The 18,098-nt window shown below is 51.7% G+C and overlaps 1 protein-coding gene across 1 annotated transcript in view; it reads right to left on the bottom strand.

Annotated features, from left to right (window-relative positions):
• Positions 1 to 18,098, bottom strand: part of TRPM8 (transient receptor potential cation channel subfamily M member 8) — a 54,038-nt gene that overhangs the window by 1,525 nt on the left and 34,415 nt on the right. Inside the window, exons 19-24 of the mRNA XM_037521939.1 lie at positions 17,260 to 17,431; positions 15,073 to 15,250; positions 6,918 to 7,108; positions 4,768 to 4,867; positions 3,728 to 3,761; positions 1,228 to 1,320 (exon numbers count right to left, since the gene is read on the bottom strand). Coding sequence (XP_037377836.1) covers positions 1,270 to 1,320; positions 3,728 to 3,761; positions 4,768 to 4,867; positions 6,918 to 7,108; positions 15,073 to 15,250; positions 17,260 to 17,431 — 726 coding nt within the window. The 3' untranslated portion in view covers positions 1,228 to 1,269. The remainder of the gene's footprint in view (positions 1 to 1,227; positions 1,321 to 3,727; positions 3,762 to 4,767; positions 4,868 to 6,917; positions 7,109 to 15,072; positions 15,251 to 17,259; positions 17,432 to 18,098) is intronic.

Here is an 18,098-nt window from a genome sequence, read left to right as displayed (position 1 = left end):
TGTACTTGCCTTTCAGGTTATGTAAACTCTGCATCAATCTTGCTTTAACAAAGTCCTCCATGATGGAGGGGTTTTAATAGGATCTATAATTGCCCAAAAAAGGGTATAGCGTTACCAAAGTAAAAGAAACCCAGTGCAACAAGGTGAGTCTGAAAGCACAATCACTCATGAGTAGACACTCCAGTGTGAGTCTTTAACGCACAGGCAGCGATCCACGCCTCCCCTCCAAGCTCCCAGGGCAGAGCTCTCAGCACCTAGTGAGCCCCCAAAGATTAATAATAACTCAATAATGAAGGGCAGGGAAGGAAGCATTGATCTGTAAGTGCATGTGCGATATGGAGTTATTCAAGGCAAGGGGGGAAGGAGGGAGAGTGGAGGAGGGCCTGGGGGCAGAGGGAGGCAGGAGGAGGGAGAAGTCGAGAGGAAGGGGTGGAAGGGGAGAGGCGGAGGGAGGCAGGGGAGGGGAGGAAGCGGGAGAGAGTGGGAGAGGCAAGAGAGGGAGAAGAATTTTGTTTCCTTTCCCTGCAGATCACTTTCTTGAAAAGTCCAGGGGACGCGGTGCCCATTGCTGGTTTTTAGTAGCTCTGCAGATCCTAGTGACATTTTAACGTTTGATCCCAGGACGGGCAATTAAAGCGGATGGCAAGTTCATCACGCAAAGCCCCGGGTTCAGTCTTGCAGTAACTGAATTACATTTTTACTGTGCAAGTGAGCTGTCGCTAAAACCTTAGCTGCGCCACTAAAACAGCAGTGGTCGTGGCAAGATGACCAACACGCCTCTGTGCATCCACGGCAAAGAGCAGGAATAATGAAATGATGCATGACGAGGGCAAGATGCGTGCTTCAGACACTGATCTGTAAAGACATGCGTGACACAGAGTTGTGTAGGAATGAAAACACCAAGTCTTGGGACAGCGGCGTCTTGAGTCAGCGACTGCCCAAATGGTACAGGTTGCAGGTGCTTTTCAGAGAGTCAAAGGGCAGCTGCACACTCCGGCTGAGGGGCTGACCTCTGGCTCGGGAGGAAGCGGTGGGTAAGGTAAGGCAAGGAGAAGCTCCCATGGGTTCCTTCCTATCCCTCTGCTGCAGGGGAAGTGTTTGCACATGCATGACATTCCGGGCTGGTGATATGTGACAGCAGAATAACTGAGGAAAAGATCACCATCTTCAATTAGTCTCGAAATAGGCAGATTTTCAGTGCAGAAGAAATCCATTAGCATCACTTACCTTGCTGTAATTAGATTTTTCTCCACTGGAGCTCGTGAGGTCTTACTTGATTTTATTAGCGATCTCTTTCAGAAGACCTTTCAGATCATTGAGCTTGCAAAGGAGAAAGAATAGAGCTGGACTTAAGATAAATTTTTCAACTGTGAATTGGAAATTCACACTCTATGGCTTTTTTATGAAACAGACATCTATGTGAAGAAGGAACAGGGTGGAATCAGTGATCCATGCAATTGCCAGACTTGCCCTTGCTGACTTTCTAAAATCATATCACTAGCAATAGATCATTAGCGCTGCTAAGTATTACTTTCTTCCAGTGCAGATCACCAGTGGCTCCCACATAGAAATGATAGAATTTAACAACACCAAGAAATAATCTATAGAAATAATAATGTTCCATGTAATTAATAGGAACAAACTTGTAAGATACCAATATAATTTTGCTTTGAAGAAAATATAATACAAATAAAAATAAAATATGATACCCACAAATCAAGTTTTTTAAATAAAGTGTCTCCTGCAACAAAAATCCACATAGATAAGCAAAACAATTATGTAGTACCCCTTAAATTTAAGTGTCACTTATGTCAATTCTGTCTCAGAATCCTGGAAACAGAATAGTGAAGCCATTTAAGTAAAAGCACAATAAAATTATTCTGACTCTGGCATCCTTTGCAAGTTTATTACAAGAGGCATGAGGCTCATCTTAAATGACCTGCCTCTTGGTATCCTTGACAAACACTCGTGGGCACTGGGCACGTTCTGTCCAGCTTGCTGGACTCAGTAAACAGTACATGCTGCAGAGCCCCAGCTGTCAGCACAGCAGACACTACATCTACACACAAATCTGCGACATGAGAAAAGTGAGTTTATCAAGTAGGTTATATATTATATATTATGCATCTAGTATAATAGCCAACCTTACAATACCATCCCTTGTTGCTTTCCTACATTCTTAATATTCCTTAAATTTTCTCTAATCTTTAAAAATACCCCACACATTTCTTTTCCTTCCACTAACCTTAATCATTCTATGGATCCTAGCACAGTCATCCATGTTCCTGACTCAGCTCCACTAACAGAGGGTCTTCCAGCCTCTTCGTTAGAAAACAGCAACCTCACCGTGACCTCTGAGAGCAGAGGTGCCAAGCAGTTCTATTGTGTGATAGCGAGTCTCCTAGCGTGGCTGTCACCACCTCTTTCTCCCACCTGCACATCAAGAAGTGGCATCTACGGCCTCCACACCTGAAGGAGGCTGGCGCTGGACTGGCTGAACCCATAGAATCGGGCAGCTGCACGGTGTCAGATCCTGGCCCGGCTTTTCTGAGCACTGGTGGGCTCTGCCTCCTCGCCTGTGAAAGCCAGCACTATGCAGGAAGGGGGACTGCCCAAGACCACCACGCTGTGACCAGCTTGCGCGATATGAACAAGAGATCACATGGGAGCGCCAAGTGCCAGGTCCTGGCCCCGCCACCACTGAACCAGCCCAGTCAACTGAGCCTTGTAAAGCTGAGAAAACGTGAGCAGAAGAACTGTCCAGCCGAGCCCGCCCCCTCCTGACTCCCCAAATCAAGAGATCACTAGACAGGTTGCTTGGAACCACTGAAGTAGGGGGGCCCTTTGTTACACAGCAGCAGGGAGCTAGAGCAAATTGTCACTAAAACATTCCTTTGTCAGCACTGAAAATGCCAGCGTGGGGAGCAGGGAGGGCAGGTCCCTTGGAGAGGCAAGGTGGGGAGACTGGGAAGGAGAGAGCTGCTCCTGGGCAGGAAGTGCCAGGCACCGAACCATCGTCCTGCGCAGGACCAGTGTCCAGGACCAGCGTCCAGTGTTTTTCAAGTCTGAAAAACATGGTCTCAATTTTGTTTTAATGTTGGCAGGAAATAACACACGAATAAATCTACTAAAGATTACGACATGGGCACCTTCTCACGGAAGAACCCCACATGGGGCTCCTATTGTTCACGGATTCATTCAACAAACATTCGCTGAGCCCCTACTGTGGGCAAGCTCCTTGGTGCCAGCGATCCACCATGCCAATGGGGTGTTGTGTAGCTATCAAACAGCACAGCAGCAGGGAACATGAATGCCAGTGTCCAGGGTGCCATCCCGGAGATGCCAAGGTAAAATGTCAGATACCATCTCCTCCTCAGAGCCTAACAGGTATCTGGCACTTGTGAGTCAATGACAGTTTCTGCCAGACCTCGTCATGGTCTGGCTGCCTGGCTCGGTGGAGGTGGGCACACGCTCTGCACGGTGCCCACGTGTTGCATGCATCCCTGCGCCCTTCAAAGTAAGCAGGGAACAAGTCAGAGCGACTTGTCGGGCTCCCTTGGCGCCCTCCTGGTGGTCCAGGAATGGAGACGCTGAACATGGAACGGAATATATCTTTTTAAGAAAATAATAAACTTCTGTTATTTTTAGATCACAAACACTGGCTGAAAACTCAAAGATAATATAAAGGGACTTAAAAAATGTTTCCAATCTATAGTCAGAACTGTACCTTTGTATCCAGTTGTCTGAATCGAACCCTCATTCTGAAAGAGAAAGAGAGAGAGAGAGAGAGAGAGAGAGAGAGAGAGGGAGAGGCGCTCAGCGACGGCTATTAAGTCGATTTTACAGTCTTTGAAAGAACAAAATACAGATCATTTTCATTGTCACCTAAATTAGCACCAGCTGTGGGCACCTCTGCTTCCTTCCTAACGGGACAGAGTCCATCTTAGCAGGTAGAAGTGCAGCAAACAGAGGCTACCTCCGCTGCCAGGGTGGTGGACACAACCTGGAAGGCCCATCCCTCCCTCCCAGCCGGGATCTCAGCGCCCAGCACCCAGGGGTCTTCGGGGCTGTCTCGTTACTTCAAGAGAAGGAGCCGCCCAGTGTTCTCTGACATGCAGGGCCTGGGGGTGGGGGGCACCTGCTGTGCCTGTATTTACTCTTCCTTCGTTGGCGTGACCTGTGAGTCGTGCTGGGGGCCCTGCCTGCCTCACAGCTGACCAACCATGTGGGCCCCCAGGGTAGGAAGGACGTGCCCCCCAAGTCCAGTCCACGTGGCTGGCAGGACCGAGGCTCTAGTGGATTATTCTGGTTCAGTGGGATGTTTTGGACAATCCCGTGCAATTCACACATGATGGGGAGGGCCTCGCAGGAAGGGTCTAGAACAGATCAACCAAAGGTTTCGCCAGATCACTCTACTTCCTAATCACAGAGACAGGTGAGTTGTACCTGCACCAGCCGGAGCCAGCGAGCCACAGGGCTTCCTGGAACCCGCCTCGCAGCGTTGGCGGGGCCGGGCACCTTCACCTGTTTCCCAGGCCTGCACTGCAAGCATCAAACCCCTCTGTCTCCCCCAGGGTCTGGAAGGACTAAGGGGGCGGCGGGTGGGCGGTTTCTGCCCTCTGGGAAGGCTGCCTTTTGCTGCCGTGGTTCCCTGCTGTGAAACCTCTGTAGGGAGTTTGCTCAGATAAGCTGCTACACTCTGCCGGGTTGTGGGTCCAGGGTCGGGGCTGGGGGTCCCGGCAAAGCAGAAATGAAGGGCTGACATACTCCTCTGAGGTGTCGTTGGATTTCGTGTTGATCTTGACAAGGTAATTCTCCTTCATGACACCCTCCCACGCCAGCGTCTCCTTATCTTCAGTCCTGAAACCTTGAGCAAGAAAACAAAGACAAGCGATCACACTATTTCACTTGCCCCTCGTCCTAAGTCAGCCCCTGCCAGGTATTCAGTGAGGCTCTGGGGCCAGGAGAGTGGCCTGATCTGACCCCAGACCCCACCATGGGGCCGCAGGGAGAGGGAATATTAATGCACATCTGGAAACCCACGTGGAATCGGAGCTGCCTGCGTGAAACAGGCGTGCAATCTGCATTCTGAGCAGATTTCCATCCTAAGCCTGCCCGCGTGTTCCGCGGCTTAGCCAAATCATCTCACTAATGAATTCGGTTCTCACATTTCACGGGTCTTCCCCTTCCATTGTGAAGACAGCAGAACGCTCAGCCAGCCGCTCGGCTGTGTCCCAACAGGCGGACTGCCGACCCGCAACCCGAAGCTGGGGCGGGAGCTTTGGAGGAGCAGACCACAGGAAAGGTGCTCTGGACTTCCATCCCTCCTGCCCTCCCGACGTTTCCAGCCTGGGGGTGGCCCTCGAGGTAAATGTTTACACCTAATCTTTTCCTCTCACCCACATCAGGACTCGATGCTAACGTGGTGGGCCGCATGTTCCTGCAAGAGTCTTCATTTGGGTTTTGTACAGTGCCTTCGCCTTCAGAAGGCAAGCAAGCCAGAGAACAATCCCCTGCGCAAATTCACAAGGAAAGAGATGCCCAGATGTGGTGCAGGTGTCCACTCGGGATTTGAAATGTGCTCTGACTTGCAAATGTGCTCACCGGCATGTTAGAGTTCAAGAACAGGGCTACGATCATCTTGGATCTCAAAAGAATTCATTGGAGGACAAAGACAGGGCCAACAGGCAAGTGGTGGAATTGAAGCAAATCTGGATGAATTTTTAAATGGCGGCCGTGCACTTTCGGAAACAATAACTGGAATTCTTTCCTTTCATTGTTCCTACTAAAGTCAGTTGCAACGACTTTTCTTCAAACTAAAATGTCCGCAGACGTCCCGTCGGCGTCCCGAGAGCCAACCAGGAAAGAACAGACACTCCTGAGCACAGAGGGGCAAAGGCAAGCTTGACAAGAGACGAGAACAGCGCTCACCCTCTGCACGGCCCGGGCAAGCTGGCTGAAAGGACGGCACAGCATGCTCACCAACGAAAGTGGGAAACGAGCAGGGTCTACAATAACCACCAGCTCTTATGCTGGCAAAGTGCGGGTCAACAGGCTTCCCATTTACTGGGAAAAAACCTATCAATCAGCCACCAGAGAAATCCTTGCCCGGTCCTGGGAGCTGTGTTTAGAGGCGTCAGCCGGAGAGCCCCTCACTGAAAGCCCCACCGAGCGTCCAGTCCGTGAAGGCCCAGTTCACAGGCGCCAGGCCAGGGGGCATGGAGCCAGCTCAGGACAATGCCTCGGCTTCTAGAAAGGACCTTATACTCTGTCCCGCCTTCCTCCCTGTGCACCAGCCCATGGAGGGTCAGTAGCAGTAGCTGGCGAGTGGGCAGAGGCAGGAAGAAAGTGAGGGGGGGAAGCGGCCCGCCTGCCTGGGGAGCCTCCTGTCTGAGGGGGAGCACACGAAGTGGGGTCTCCCGTCTGAGTGATGGTGGGTGGGCTGGTTAATATACGAACCACACGCCCCAGTTTCTAAATTGAGACTTGCGCCCAGCAGGGTCCTGGCATGGTTTTCTGTTTTCCTAGGAACCACCCACAGGCCCTCTGGAGTCAGCCGCCGTCTTCGGAATGAATCGAACGAATGAATGAAGCAATGAGGGCAGCCAAAGGCCTGTTCTGACCCCGCCCCCCAGTCCTGCTTGTTCCACATCTCATTTACGTTATTGCCACATCAGCCAGAAGCTCTGCCCAGAACAAGGCTCCCCAGGCCCCCCGACAACACTCGCTGCATCTTCCCTTTCTCTTGAGCCCGACACACAGACGGGAGTGGTGAGTGAAGTCACCCAAGCCCGCCCTGTCGGGACAGGACCACACGCCTTCCCCTGACATCCTCAGGGCCTGGGGCCCAGGCACCTAAGGGGGCCACTAGGAGGGGGCCTCGGGGCATCGGGCTGGGCACGATGAGAGCCACTCACAGCAGGCCGAGGACTCCGTGTCCGTCTTGGTGCAGCAGCAGTCAAAGAACTTCTTCACCACCATGTAGAAGTAAGCGAAGACCACGAAGGGGAAGGGGATGTTGAGGCGGTTGCAGTACTCCTGCACCAGGAAGTACCGCTGGAACTTCCAGACCTGGTCATTGTTCTCCTGCACGATGCCCACCGTGTAGCTGGCAGGGAGAGAAGCCCAGCGCGTCGCTCGTCACCAGCGCGACCGCATCAGTGCTAAGCTAGTAATGGGGCCCCGCTAGGGGAAGGGGAGCCACCCCTGACACCAGGCCAGGAGCACCCAGCCCGGGACTTCACCCCAGGCTGGGTCCACACCGGACTGGCTTTCATTTCATGTGTTCATGTGGTTGTTGTTTTCACGTGTCACACACATACGCGCGCGCGCACACACACACACACACACACACACACAATCCAAGGAACTTTAGCATTTTCATTCCAAGACCTTTCAAGGGTTCTCTTTTTTCATTAATCTGTTATTGTGTTAAATACAAAGAGGCCCAAGACGTCCACTCTCAAGAAGAATTTTTCCCTCATGCATACTTGGGGGGCGGAGGGGGGAGCTGGATTGGAATCGGGCTGGAAAAGTAGTTTGTTGATATTTATCAAGGGCCTTAAAAATGTTCATCCCTTTGACTATCAATGGTGACTTCTGGAAATTTAACCTAAGACTGAGGAAGTACTGAGGAGAGAAAGTACTTGGATGTACACACACACACACACACACACACACACACACACGTTCACTACAGCACCCTGACAGCAGCCCTCACGTCCACCCCAACAGAATAGAATAACCAAAATATTCAACGTTGAGAAAATGGATCCCATATTATAGCTAATCGATATGATTATGTTATTCAGCCATTAAAAATTACATTTATGACTAATTTTTATATGTTAGGGAACATTCTTATAATAGATGTTAAGTGAAAATAATTAGGCTCACACGCATACTTAGAAGACAATGGCGCTGTGTCAATCACAACTCGTGGGGAAGACGCCCGTCCTCCGAGGGCCCTCTGGCCTCACGCCACGGCCCCCCCTTAGTCATTTTTCTATTTGTTTCCCAAACATTGTGCAACGAACATGAATGACTTACATAATTAGAAAAATGCTTATCGATTGGGAAAATGTCCAATTATATACTGCTGATTTATCCGTTACCAATTAAACCAAGCCTGTGAGAGAGCTAACACTTATTATACAGCAGACACTGTTGTAAGCAGTCAACTTATAATAATTAACTCTGAAAACAACTCTCAGTAGAATGCAAGTCCCATTGTCATCTGCAATGAACAGGTAGGAAACTGAGGCACAGCAAGGACAAATATATTTGTCCAAGTCCCCCAACCAGAAAGGGGTGAAGCCCAACGCACCCCCCCCCCAGCATCGCCTTGCTTGCCACTACCCACCAGCACTTCGCAGAGCAGAGTGTGGAATGCTTCCAGCTCTGCTGTATTTTGGAAGATTTGGTTGGCTACTTAGTAAAAAACAACTACCAAGCACTTCACCCTCTGTGAAGCTCAGCCAGCCAAGACCCTGGACTCACTAAGAGCAAAACAGCCCTTGGGGAGCCGAAGAAGCAGCAGGGAGCCCTTTGAAGTCTCCTGTAAGCAAATCCTAAGTGGGGATGCGTTCAATTCTCCAAACTCTGAAATCGTATAGAGGTCAGAAGAGGTGGCCCAGCAGAGAAACTGGACGTGTTTGTTTTGAGATGTCAGGCTTGTTCTTGGCACTTTGCGATTAAAGGCTTGACCCTCTTGAGCCAAGAGAAGATGGTGTATCTGGCTGTTTAGACCAGTGCTTGTCAACAAGGGCTGGTGCTCGTACCTGCCTGTGTTTTCCACAACCCTGCCTCCAAGCGCTGCCCCGGGGGTTCTTCAGGACAATCTGGTTGCCACAGGCTCCCTCCCCTCTTCCTCTCCACCTAGGGCGCAGGTAGACCCAGCCAGCAGTCGTGCCTTCCTGGGCAAACATCCCGGGCAGGTGGGGATCGGGCTGATACTGATCATCAACGCCCCAACGCTTCCTTTACTGAGCCACCTTCCCCACAACAGCTTCCAAATTGTTCTTTATCTCTCAAATCAGTCTGGACTTAGCCAAATGGTTATCCAGGAAAGGCTGGTCATCGAGCGCTGCCTCGGACCACTTTGCAAAATAATTTTTATGTTCTCTAGACAGCTTTCCATTTCGGTCAAGAAGAGGCTGAGTTCTGCAGAGAAGGGCACAGACATCCCTCGGCAAACCCAAAACCTGGGCAGCTCAGAGACCCTCTCTCCACCCACACTCACCCCCGAGACTCCCATCCATCTATAGAATCGCCCCTGGGGGAGTTTGCAGTGTTCCCCTCCCCGCGATGGACGCTGCAGATCCAGCGATCGTGTCCCTAGAGGACTTGCCCTGCAGCCACCCAGCGGGCGGGGAACTTGCAGCGGTCACTGGTGAAGCTTATGAATTTTATGGTGGTGACCTGGGCTGCCAAGGCCGCCTGGGCACCCTGGGGGCGGGGGGGGGACAGGAGAGGAACTTGCTAGGCGTTGGAGCACCCCCCTCCCGAGAGAGACTTCAAGAAATTTGCTGAACTTGGAGATGCTGCCAAGAGATCACGGATGTTTGGGCTCAGCTTCCTCGCGCCTGAACGACAGACAACAGCAGCGCGGACGCAGGGCCGAAGAGCAGAAGGGCGGCGTGCTGAGTCATCGCCCTCACATCACAGATCAAAAGGGAAAATATCACTTCAATCATTTGAGAAAGTCTGGCAACACTCAACATCCTTTTTTGATTAGAAAAAGAAGAAACAGCTTCATAAATAATAGGAGGACCCTTCCAAGATGTGAGAGACACAAAAGAGGGGAAAAGAGAGTCCAGGAGGGAAACTTGTTCCAAAGTAACTGAGAAAACCTTGACGAGTGTCTCTGCATAGCAAACAGCAGTTAATAAAACGCATCGTAGACAAACCCGCTCACTCACAACCACCAGTGGCTGGAAAAAAATATAAAAGAGGCCTGCCAGCTCCGTGTGAATAAAGCCATAAAAGTTCACTGAGGGACGATATAGATTTATGAATCACATCATCTTCCGCGTGTTGAGATGACTCTTTTTTTAGGCTGCTGGCTTCCCCTAAATGGCTCCACAAAGTTAACATCATCACAATAAAATTCACAAGATTCACGAGATTTATGGGGGGAGGCGAGGGGGAAAATAAAGGATTTCAGAAGATGAGCCCTGGACCCCTCCCTGTGATTAAATCTACAAGAAAAGCCTGGAAAGTTTTGAATCAGAATCATGAGGAGACTCATGCAGCAGATGTTCACACGATAAAAAAAAAAAAAAAATCAGTAATTAAAGCCATTTGGTAGTAAAAACCAAAATAGAAAAAGACCCATCAACAGAACAGAATGAAAAGTCTGCAAAAAACTCACAAAGAAGATGCTAAAACAATGGCAAAATTTTAGAATTAACGGAAAATACTTGGAACTTAGCTGCCAGATTTGAATCGGGAAGCACGAGCTCGAGGCTGCTCACAGATTCCATGCTTTTCCCACTGTGAGTCCCTCCCCAGCACACCGGCCGTTGCCTATACCCCCATGACCCCTGGCTCCTGACTCTCTGCCCCCAAGTAGCCCAGCAGTCTTGTTCAAATGTTCCCAGCATCCAAACAGCAAGCCCAAAGCCAGAGTCAGAGATGACCAGCGACACCGTCGACCGGCCAGCCCCACGCAGTCTCCATCACGGGACAGCTCAGCTGAGTCGGACCCACCAGAGAACTCAACAAAGATGGTGCCTCACCTCGAGGCAAGGCCCCCACACCTTCTGCCCCCACAGGAAGATGCAGGCATCTCAAGTTTGGCATGAAAGACTCCCAGGCTGGCCCCTGCCGACCCGAGCGCCCCCCTGCACTCAGGAGTCTCCCCAGAACAGCTCGAGCTCTCCCACTTCTCATCCTGGTCAGGCTCGGACCTCAAACTTGGGGTCCAGGGGACCCATGTCACCTCCACTGGCTGCTGCAGATCCTGACCCCACCCCAACACTCAGTCACAATAACCCCCCACTCTGTGCACCATGGCCCTTTATAAAGAGCCTTTCATGCTGATTGTATTACAGTGTCACCTGTTTTATTACAATTCTATATGTAATAGAATTATTTTGATCAATTAGGAAAAGAATAATTTCATTAATGTGTACATATATATGTAGTTATAACACATATCATATTATTATTATATTAATATGTTTATATGCCCATCTCCCTTCTTGACGTCTCTGCCTCCAACTCCTGACTTGTAAATGATAATAATAATAAAGACTTCCCCACCCAAACATGATTAATAACTAAATGAGGGGACACGAGGAAAGTACTGGGTGTGCCTCACAAGGAAAAGCGTCAATGATTATTATAGTAACTGTTAGTATTCTATTAACTACTCTCTGCCTGTTATTTCAATCACTTCCTGTAGACAGTTGCAGCAACACCCAAATCTGTGGGCTGTATCAGGTGATGATGACCTTTATTCTACTTTGCTGCATACTCATAATAAGCACACATTGTTCCTAAGGTTGAAACAACATTTGATTCTTAGAAATAGTCCTAGATGGGGGCTTTGGAGGAGTTCTTTTCCAAAGGGCAGAGGGTGGATTATCTTCAGGAAGTGGCTCCATGTTAGGACGACCCAGAGTCACTTACTGACAAGCACGCTGGCCCGTGATCAGCACCATAAATGTTGAACAATCGCAGGTGTATATGCATCTACTTCCTCTCCTGCTGCATGCCATCCTGACAGCACTCTGCTGGTGCATCAAAATCCCCAGTGTACACTGTGCAGCAGTGCATGAAGCTAGGGTGTGTCTGGTGAGGCTCCGTTGTGTGTGATGAGGCCTCTGATGTGTGTGGTGAGGCCTCTACCTGAGTATTTTGATGTGGAGCCAGACAGGGTCACACTGAGGCTCCAGCTCCAGGGCTGACCGAGGACATCTAGAACAACTGTCAGAACCAGTTTAGCCTGAGGATAGCAAGGGGCCACTGACATGAGCAAAGAATCTTCTGGAAAACTCCCCCAGGGAAGGCATGTTCCCAAGTTGTGATGCTCACTCACTGAATAGGGTGGCAGGGTGGGCGCCATGGCCAGGGCCTCATGGGGAGGAGACCTGTATCCAAGCCTCGAATGGACACTGGCAGGCCAGACCGCATGTGACCAGGGCCACCAAAACTGAGCTGCCAGACTTTCATATCCCGAACCTGACAGTGACAGGCTGGCCCAGGCCCCCGGGCTCGGATTCCATCAGGTCATAAGAAAGACACAGAGGAGGGATCCCCACTGTGCCGTGGTCCTGAAGAAGGGCTCTGGGAACAGCTCCCAGCACATGCCTCGGGCAGGCCCCAGTCCTTTTCCGCTCTTGGTCTCGCCCAGATATACTGAACTAGTTCAAAGATCATGGCGTTGGGGGCCGTCAGCCTCTTTGCTCGGTTTCTGTAGCAAGTATATTAGTGATCGGTTATTGCCAGGAAGTGGACATAAACATTGCAGTTCTGGTCCAGTGATATGACTGGTCACAGGCGTGTGTGGTTTAGCATGGCTGGCTGTAAAGCTTGATGGATGTAAAGCTTGATGGATGTGTCATCACCATGAGCTAGAACCGAAATCATTCCAGTTCTTCCCCACCTGCTTTAACTCGGAGACTGTGCTCCCTTCTCGCCATCACATGGCCACATCCCCCTAGCTCCCCACACACCTCTCTCTGCAGACTCAGACTGGCGACCGCTGGTGGCATGGTGTTGTTCAGCTCCCTGATCCCTGAATCCTGCCCTGGCCACCTGTTCAAGTGGGTCAGAGGATGGCAGGCTCCACCTGTAAGGTCCCCTAGACCAACAACCACCTGATCCCTTGGGCCCAGGCCCCGCATAGAGCACATGATGAGTCTCAGTGATAAGCCCCCGCTTATCTGTTATTCCCCACTGATGCTTCTCAGTAAATGACGTAACACCAGGAACAAAGCGCCTAACCAGTAACTGAATAAGGAACTAACAATGGGAAAGAACCTGTTCTTTCACTCATCAAACAAACCCGGCAAGTGCCAGATGCTGAGACAGACGCAGCGCCCTCTGGAGATTACTGTCCTGAAAGACAGATGGTCAGATCACTATGTACGGATCCCAGGAGCCTCTATGCAAAGTGGGGGGGACATGGGGACCACCTGGGTGAGGGTGATGCTTGGCTCCTTGAAATGATAGTAGGAATGAGGCAGGTGAAGGTCAGGATGGAACAGGCATGACAGAGCAACCCGTTCAGCAACAGATACGTGGGTGGCGGCTGGACGCCAGTCGCCGGGGCTAAGCCTGAAGGTGTGATCAAAGCAGGACACAGATGACCTTGTGGGGAAGTGGAGGAGCCTGAAATTTACCCTGAACACAATGGGGAGAATCTGAACCTTCCAGAAGCTTAAGCAGAACAGTGAATTCACTTCAGAAACTTCACACTAGCCACAGCATTGTGGGACAGGGGAGGACATCTCTGGACACCACAAGACAACCTCATGACTCGCCGCTCAGCCCCTAGGGTGGTGACATTCTCAGGGGCCTGTGTCCTCACCCAATCCTGCACAAGGGAAGCCTCTGGCCGACAAATGGCCCTCCTCTACAATCCTCGTCATTCTTGGAAACTCAGGCTCTATGGGACAACTGTCTTTTTCTTATTTTCTTCCCTAAAATATGCAAGTGATGTGTGATCATCCATCCAAATCAACAAAAGCAGAGCTAACTTTTCTTTTTAAGAGCTGCGTCATAGTCCACAATCTGGCTATAATACGCTTTATTCAGCCATTCCCCTAATGGTAGGCGTCACTCTATGATCCAACGTGTCTTCGTGCACACATCTTCAGGGTAGAGTCCCACATGGGAGAGCGTTGGGTCAAAGGTTTGTGTGTTTTTTCTCTTACAATCTAATTTCTTATCTCTTTCTAAAGAGTAAGAGGCCTTCGCCGTCCCTGCACCCTCCTCAACACAAGGGGCTCCTCCTCCAGGTGTTCGCCCCACATCCCACGTCCCACAAATGTGGGTCCTGAACCACACCTGCTTGTAGTTTTCACAGAGCCTTTCCAGTCCACAGGCTGAAGCTCTTTTTGTTTGGTTTTTGGCCACGTGAACGCCCCTTCTCCAGACTGCCTCGTCCACTCTTCTGCCAGTTTCCTCTCAGGCCATCCTCCTCAATGTGTCCCTTTCTGTGTTTGGAATGCAAAGCCTTTGTTTCTCAGATGCAAATACCCACCCCTTCTATCGTGTGTCATGTGACATCACCGGAGGGACCCTTTGTCTTAAGCATTTGTTTTGTGATAGCAAATGTGTTTATTTCGTCTGTCATGGTTTCTGGGTTTCTGGTTTTTGATGCAGGGTTTCTCTTCCATGCCCCATTGTTGTCAATTTGTCTTTTGTCTCTAGTGTTGTCTGTCTGTGCCGGCATTCCCGGACTTGCAGTGACCACCTCTCTGAAAGGAACAGCATAAGCGAGGGTGTCCCCACTAAAACCACCCAGTGGGTGTTTGAAACCCCCCTAAGAAAGATGACGGTGTGTGGGGGGTGATAAACATGATGTTCTGAGTGTACTAAAGAGAACTGTCAAAGGCAATAAAGATACATTAGCTGCCACCCTATCCTCCCACCTCGCTAGGCGTGAGCCCAGAGGAAATACACTCTCCTCACTCTGCCCTTGTGATTTGTATTTAAACTGAAACATTCAATTAACTTTTCTGAGTCCTTTAAGTCCTCAAACCCATCCCACCAAGTCCCATGGAAAACAAGTCCTAGCAATGCGCTCAAGGGCAAGGCAGCTGCCGCCAGCCACCTTCACGGGGCCTGGAGAGGCCTAGTGGGTGCACACTGTGCAGCCAAGTGTCCTGAGGGCCTTCCAGGAACTTGTCTTCGGTGACAAGTGAACTGACACACAGCTGATATTAGTACTTTGAATTTGGACCCTGTACGGTTCCGCCCCTCCAGGCCTCCAGGCCCCAAAAGACTCCCGACACCAGCGCCTCCCAGGTGGACCTCTGCCGCTCTGCTCCAGCCCCTCCAGCCCCACAGGGCGTGGGGTCCACACAGCAGCCGCCCAGCGAGCTGTGACCAAGCACGTACCCAAACATGGCGACCAGCAGGTTGACCAGCAGGATGTTGGTGGAGAGCATGTAGATGCACACGAGCGGGATGGTGATCCACTCGGGGAAGCGGGGAAGGTTGTGCTCATCCAGCTCCACGCACAGGGGCTTGGACTCATTCCCAGTGAAGGTGCAGTGGGAGAAGTCGTAGGTGGTACCTGCAGATATAGAAAGCCCAGCGTGAGGCATCCCGGGAGGGCTGTCTGGGCACCCCGGGGAGACACTAGACAATGGCCATTGGCCACGCCATGTGTGGATGCTGGTCCACGGCACTGCATCCTAACACACGATAGCTGGGGAATTACCTGCTCGATAGGTATTTATTGAGCAGCTACTGTGAGCGGGGGCCTCAGTGGGATGAGAGCTGAAAGGAAGGGCAAGGTAGACATGGTCACTGTCCTCAAGAAGCTTCCAGTATCTTTGGGTAGGAAGACAATCAACCACACAAGTGTATGATTTCAGCACCTGAGAAGCACTAAGGATACACACAGTCTGTGCGCCATGGGCAGAAGCTGAAGTTAATCCAGGAACAGCTTCCCCAGAAGGAAACTGAAAAAAAAAAAAAAATGAGAAGTGGGGCAAGATGGTGCCCAGCCATCCAGAGAAGGAACAGCACATGCAAAGGCCCCGTGGTAGGAGGATAGGAAACATCTGTGGCGTATAAGGTGAGTGGTAACCACATGCTAATTTTTTTTATCTTTTTATTAAAACCAGTGGGTATGGGGGTAGACTGTTTCCAGCAGAAGAATGCCACAGCAGAGCCTCTTTATGGAAAGATCGCTCTGGCCACAGCACAGGTCACAAGGAGCCAGAGGGGGCACCATGTGGAGGCTACAATGCAGAGCCACGGAGATGGCAGCACCCTAAGCGCCCGCTGACAGAGGACGGGACCAAGATGCTGTGTCCACACCACAGGATGCTGCTCGGTCACAAAGCAAGATGGAAGGTTGCCGATGACACCAAAATGGAGGAAGTTCAAGAGAATTATACACAGGAAGACAAGTCAGAATGACAAATATTGAACATTTTCACAGCCGATAATTTGATAAAGTAAAATACTGAGAAAAACTAGGGGACATTGTAAGCACCATGAGGGCTCTGTGGTCGAGAGGAAGGGGTGGGGTGTCAGGCACGGTGTGGGCGGGAATTCTAAAAATAAACAAGTAAACAGCACGCAATTCCCAGAGTGGAGGGTCTGGGAAGAAATGGAGCCCAGAGGATGGCGTCTCCGGCCAGGGGAAGGCAGGGGTGTAAGTGCCTGCCCTGGGCTTACCTGGGCGGCTGACGTGCACCTGGTTTCTCTGACACAGGACAGAGCGCACACGAGTCAGCGCCTCCCAGGGCACACGGCGCCTTCCTGCACCGCCTGCCACAACTCAGGCCTCGGGAGCTGCTCCTGTGGGACTAACATGGCTCCATGCCGGGCTGCCATGGGGCGAAGGCACCCCCTGCACAAGGGCAGGCCCGCAGGCCGGAGCGGTAAGGACCAGGTGCCACCCAAGGCTGCGGCAGAGGCGCTGTCTCTACAATGGTGGGAGAAGCTGCAGCAGGAGCACCAGGGGGACCGCAGAAGATGGGAGAACGATCCAGAAAACACTAGGGAGCTGACGAATGGTCCCACGGGGCAGAGAAAACACTGTGATCATTTTCTCGAGGCAGGATAGGACACACAGCCCAGGACACCCTCCGTATCATAAAGATGCTGCGGTTGCTCACTTGAGAACACACAGTCTGCACACGCCCCACCTTCCTCCTGGAAACTGGGCAAGGGCAGATGAACCCCACCTGTGCCCCAGGAGCTGCGTCTGAAAGCACAGGTGGTGGCCACCCCCGGGATTGTAAGTTCCAGGTTCCGGTGGAAAATCCTCAGTAATGCTCTTTTTTAACAAGCGCACACCGAGTGCACATAGGACAGGGCCTACTCTGTCCACAGCTTGTTGCTGTTGAAAAGATGAGAAACATTAAAAAGCTTCCAAAACTGCAGGCTGCAGGCTGGCATGGCAGGGCAGGCGGAAAACCCTGCTCGGGAGTGAAGGAAAGGTTTGGAGGGGGTGTGTTTGCTCCCTGGGACCCCGGGGTCACCCGCGGGACAGAGCAGGGACCCTGGGGGCTGGTCCTAGACTACGTCCTCCTGCGCTGCCTCCACCCAGGGCCACGCCAGGCTTACTGTCCACGTCGCTGGGCACCTGGCCGAACATGGCTAGGTAGGGCTCGTAGATGACCGAGCGGAAAATCCACGTCCAGCGATGCTCGTTCTGCCGGAGGATGCCCTGCCGGGCCACGCCGAAGGCCACCATCCACACGGCGAACAGGAACAGGAAGAAGAAGACGTCGATCAGCTGTGCAGGGGACACCAGGCGGGGTCAGCTCTGCGCCGGGCTGGCCGGAGACGGCGGGGTCGGGCAGGGCCAGAGTCACCCGCACTCGTGGGCTGATTCTTAATAAGGCCATCACCAGCCCCCGGGTCTACGCTCCATCTTCCAGAATTAAGACTGGCGGGCACTCCTGCTTGCAGGCCCCAGGCCAGCGCAGCAACCTCGGGAGGACGCCTCACCACAAGGTCTGCCTGCCTGGGAGCGAGGAAGGGCAGTCCTGGAAGGACTCACAGGAGGGCACCCCACTCCCCGGTCAGGATGCCCACTCCAAAGCCTGAGATTATTTCCTTCTCTCTTTTTTAAGGAAAATAGGAGCTTAGTAGACGCGAGGGCAGAGTCTGACTTGTTTGGATTTTGCATGACTTCACGGGACCTGTGCCTCAACATGCTTTGAATGAAAAGCACACGCGTGGCACGGGCCGCCCCCGAGCGCGTCCACATGCGGCTGACGCAGACGCGGCGCTGGGGTTGGCCGTCTGGAAAGTGAGCTGAGGAAAGCCACGTTGTCCACGTGTAACCATCTTTCTGTTAAACGCCTCTACAACACAGTGGGGAAGTGTCTCCCGTCACCGCGTTGAGGCTACAAGGTTGACACCCCCCCAATCCTCGTCTGCTCCTGGCTCCCCGGAGT

This window comes from Talpa occidentalis, unplaced genomic scaffold (genome assembly GCF_014898055.3).
Source record: "Talpa occidentalis isolate TD23 unplaced genomic scaffold, MPIMG_talOcc4v2.1 talOcc4.3, whole genome shotgun sequence".
Taxonomy (NCBI): domain Eukaryota; kingdom Metazoa; phylum Chordata; class Mammalia; order Eulipotyphla; family Talpidae; genus Talpa; species Talpa occidentalis.
This window is presented reverse-complemented; position numbering and strand designations above follow the sequence as displayed.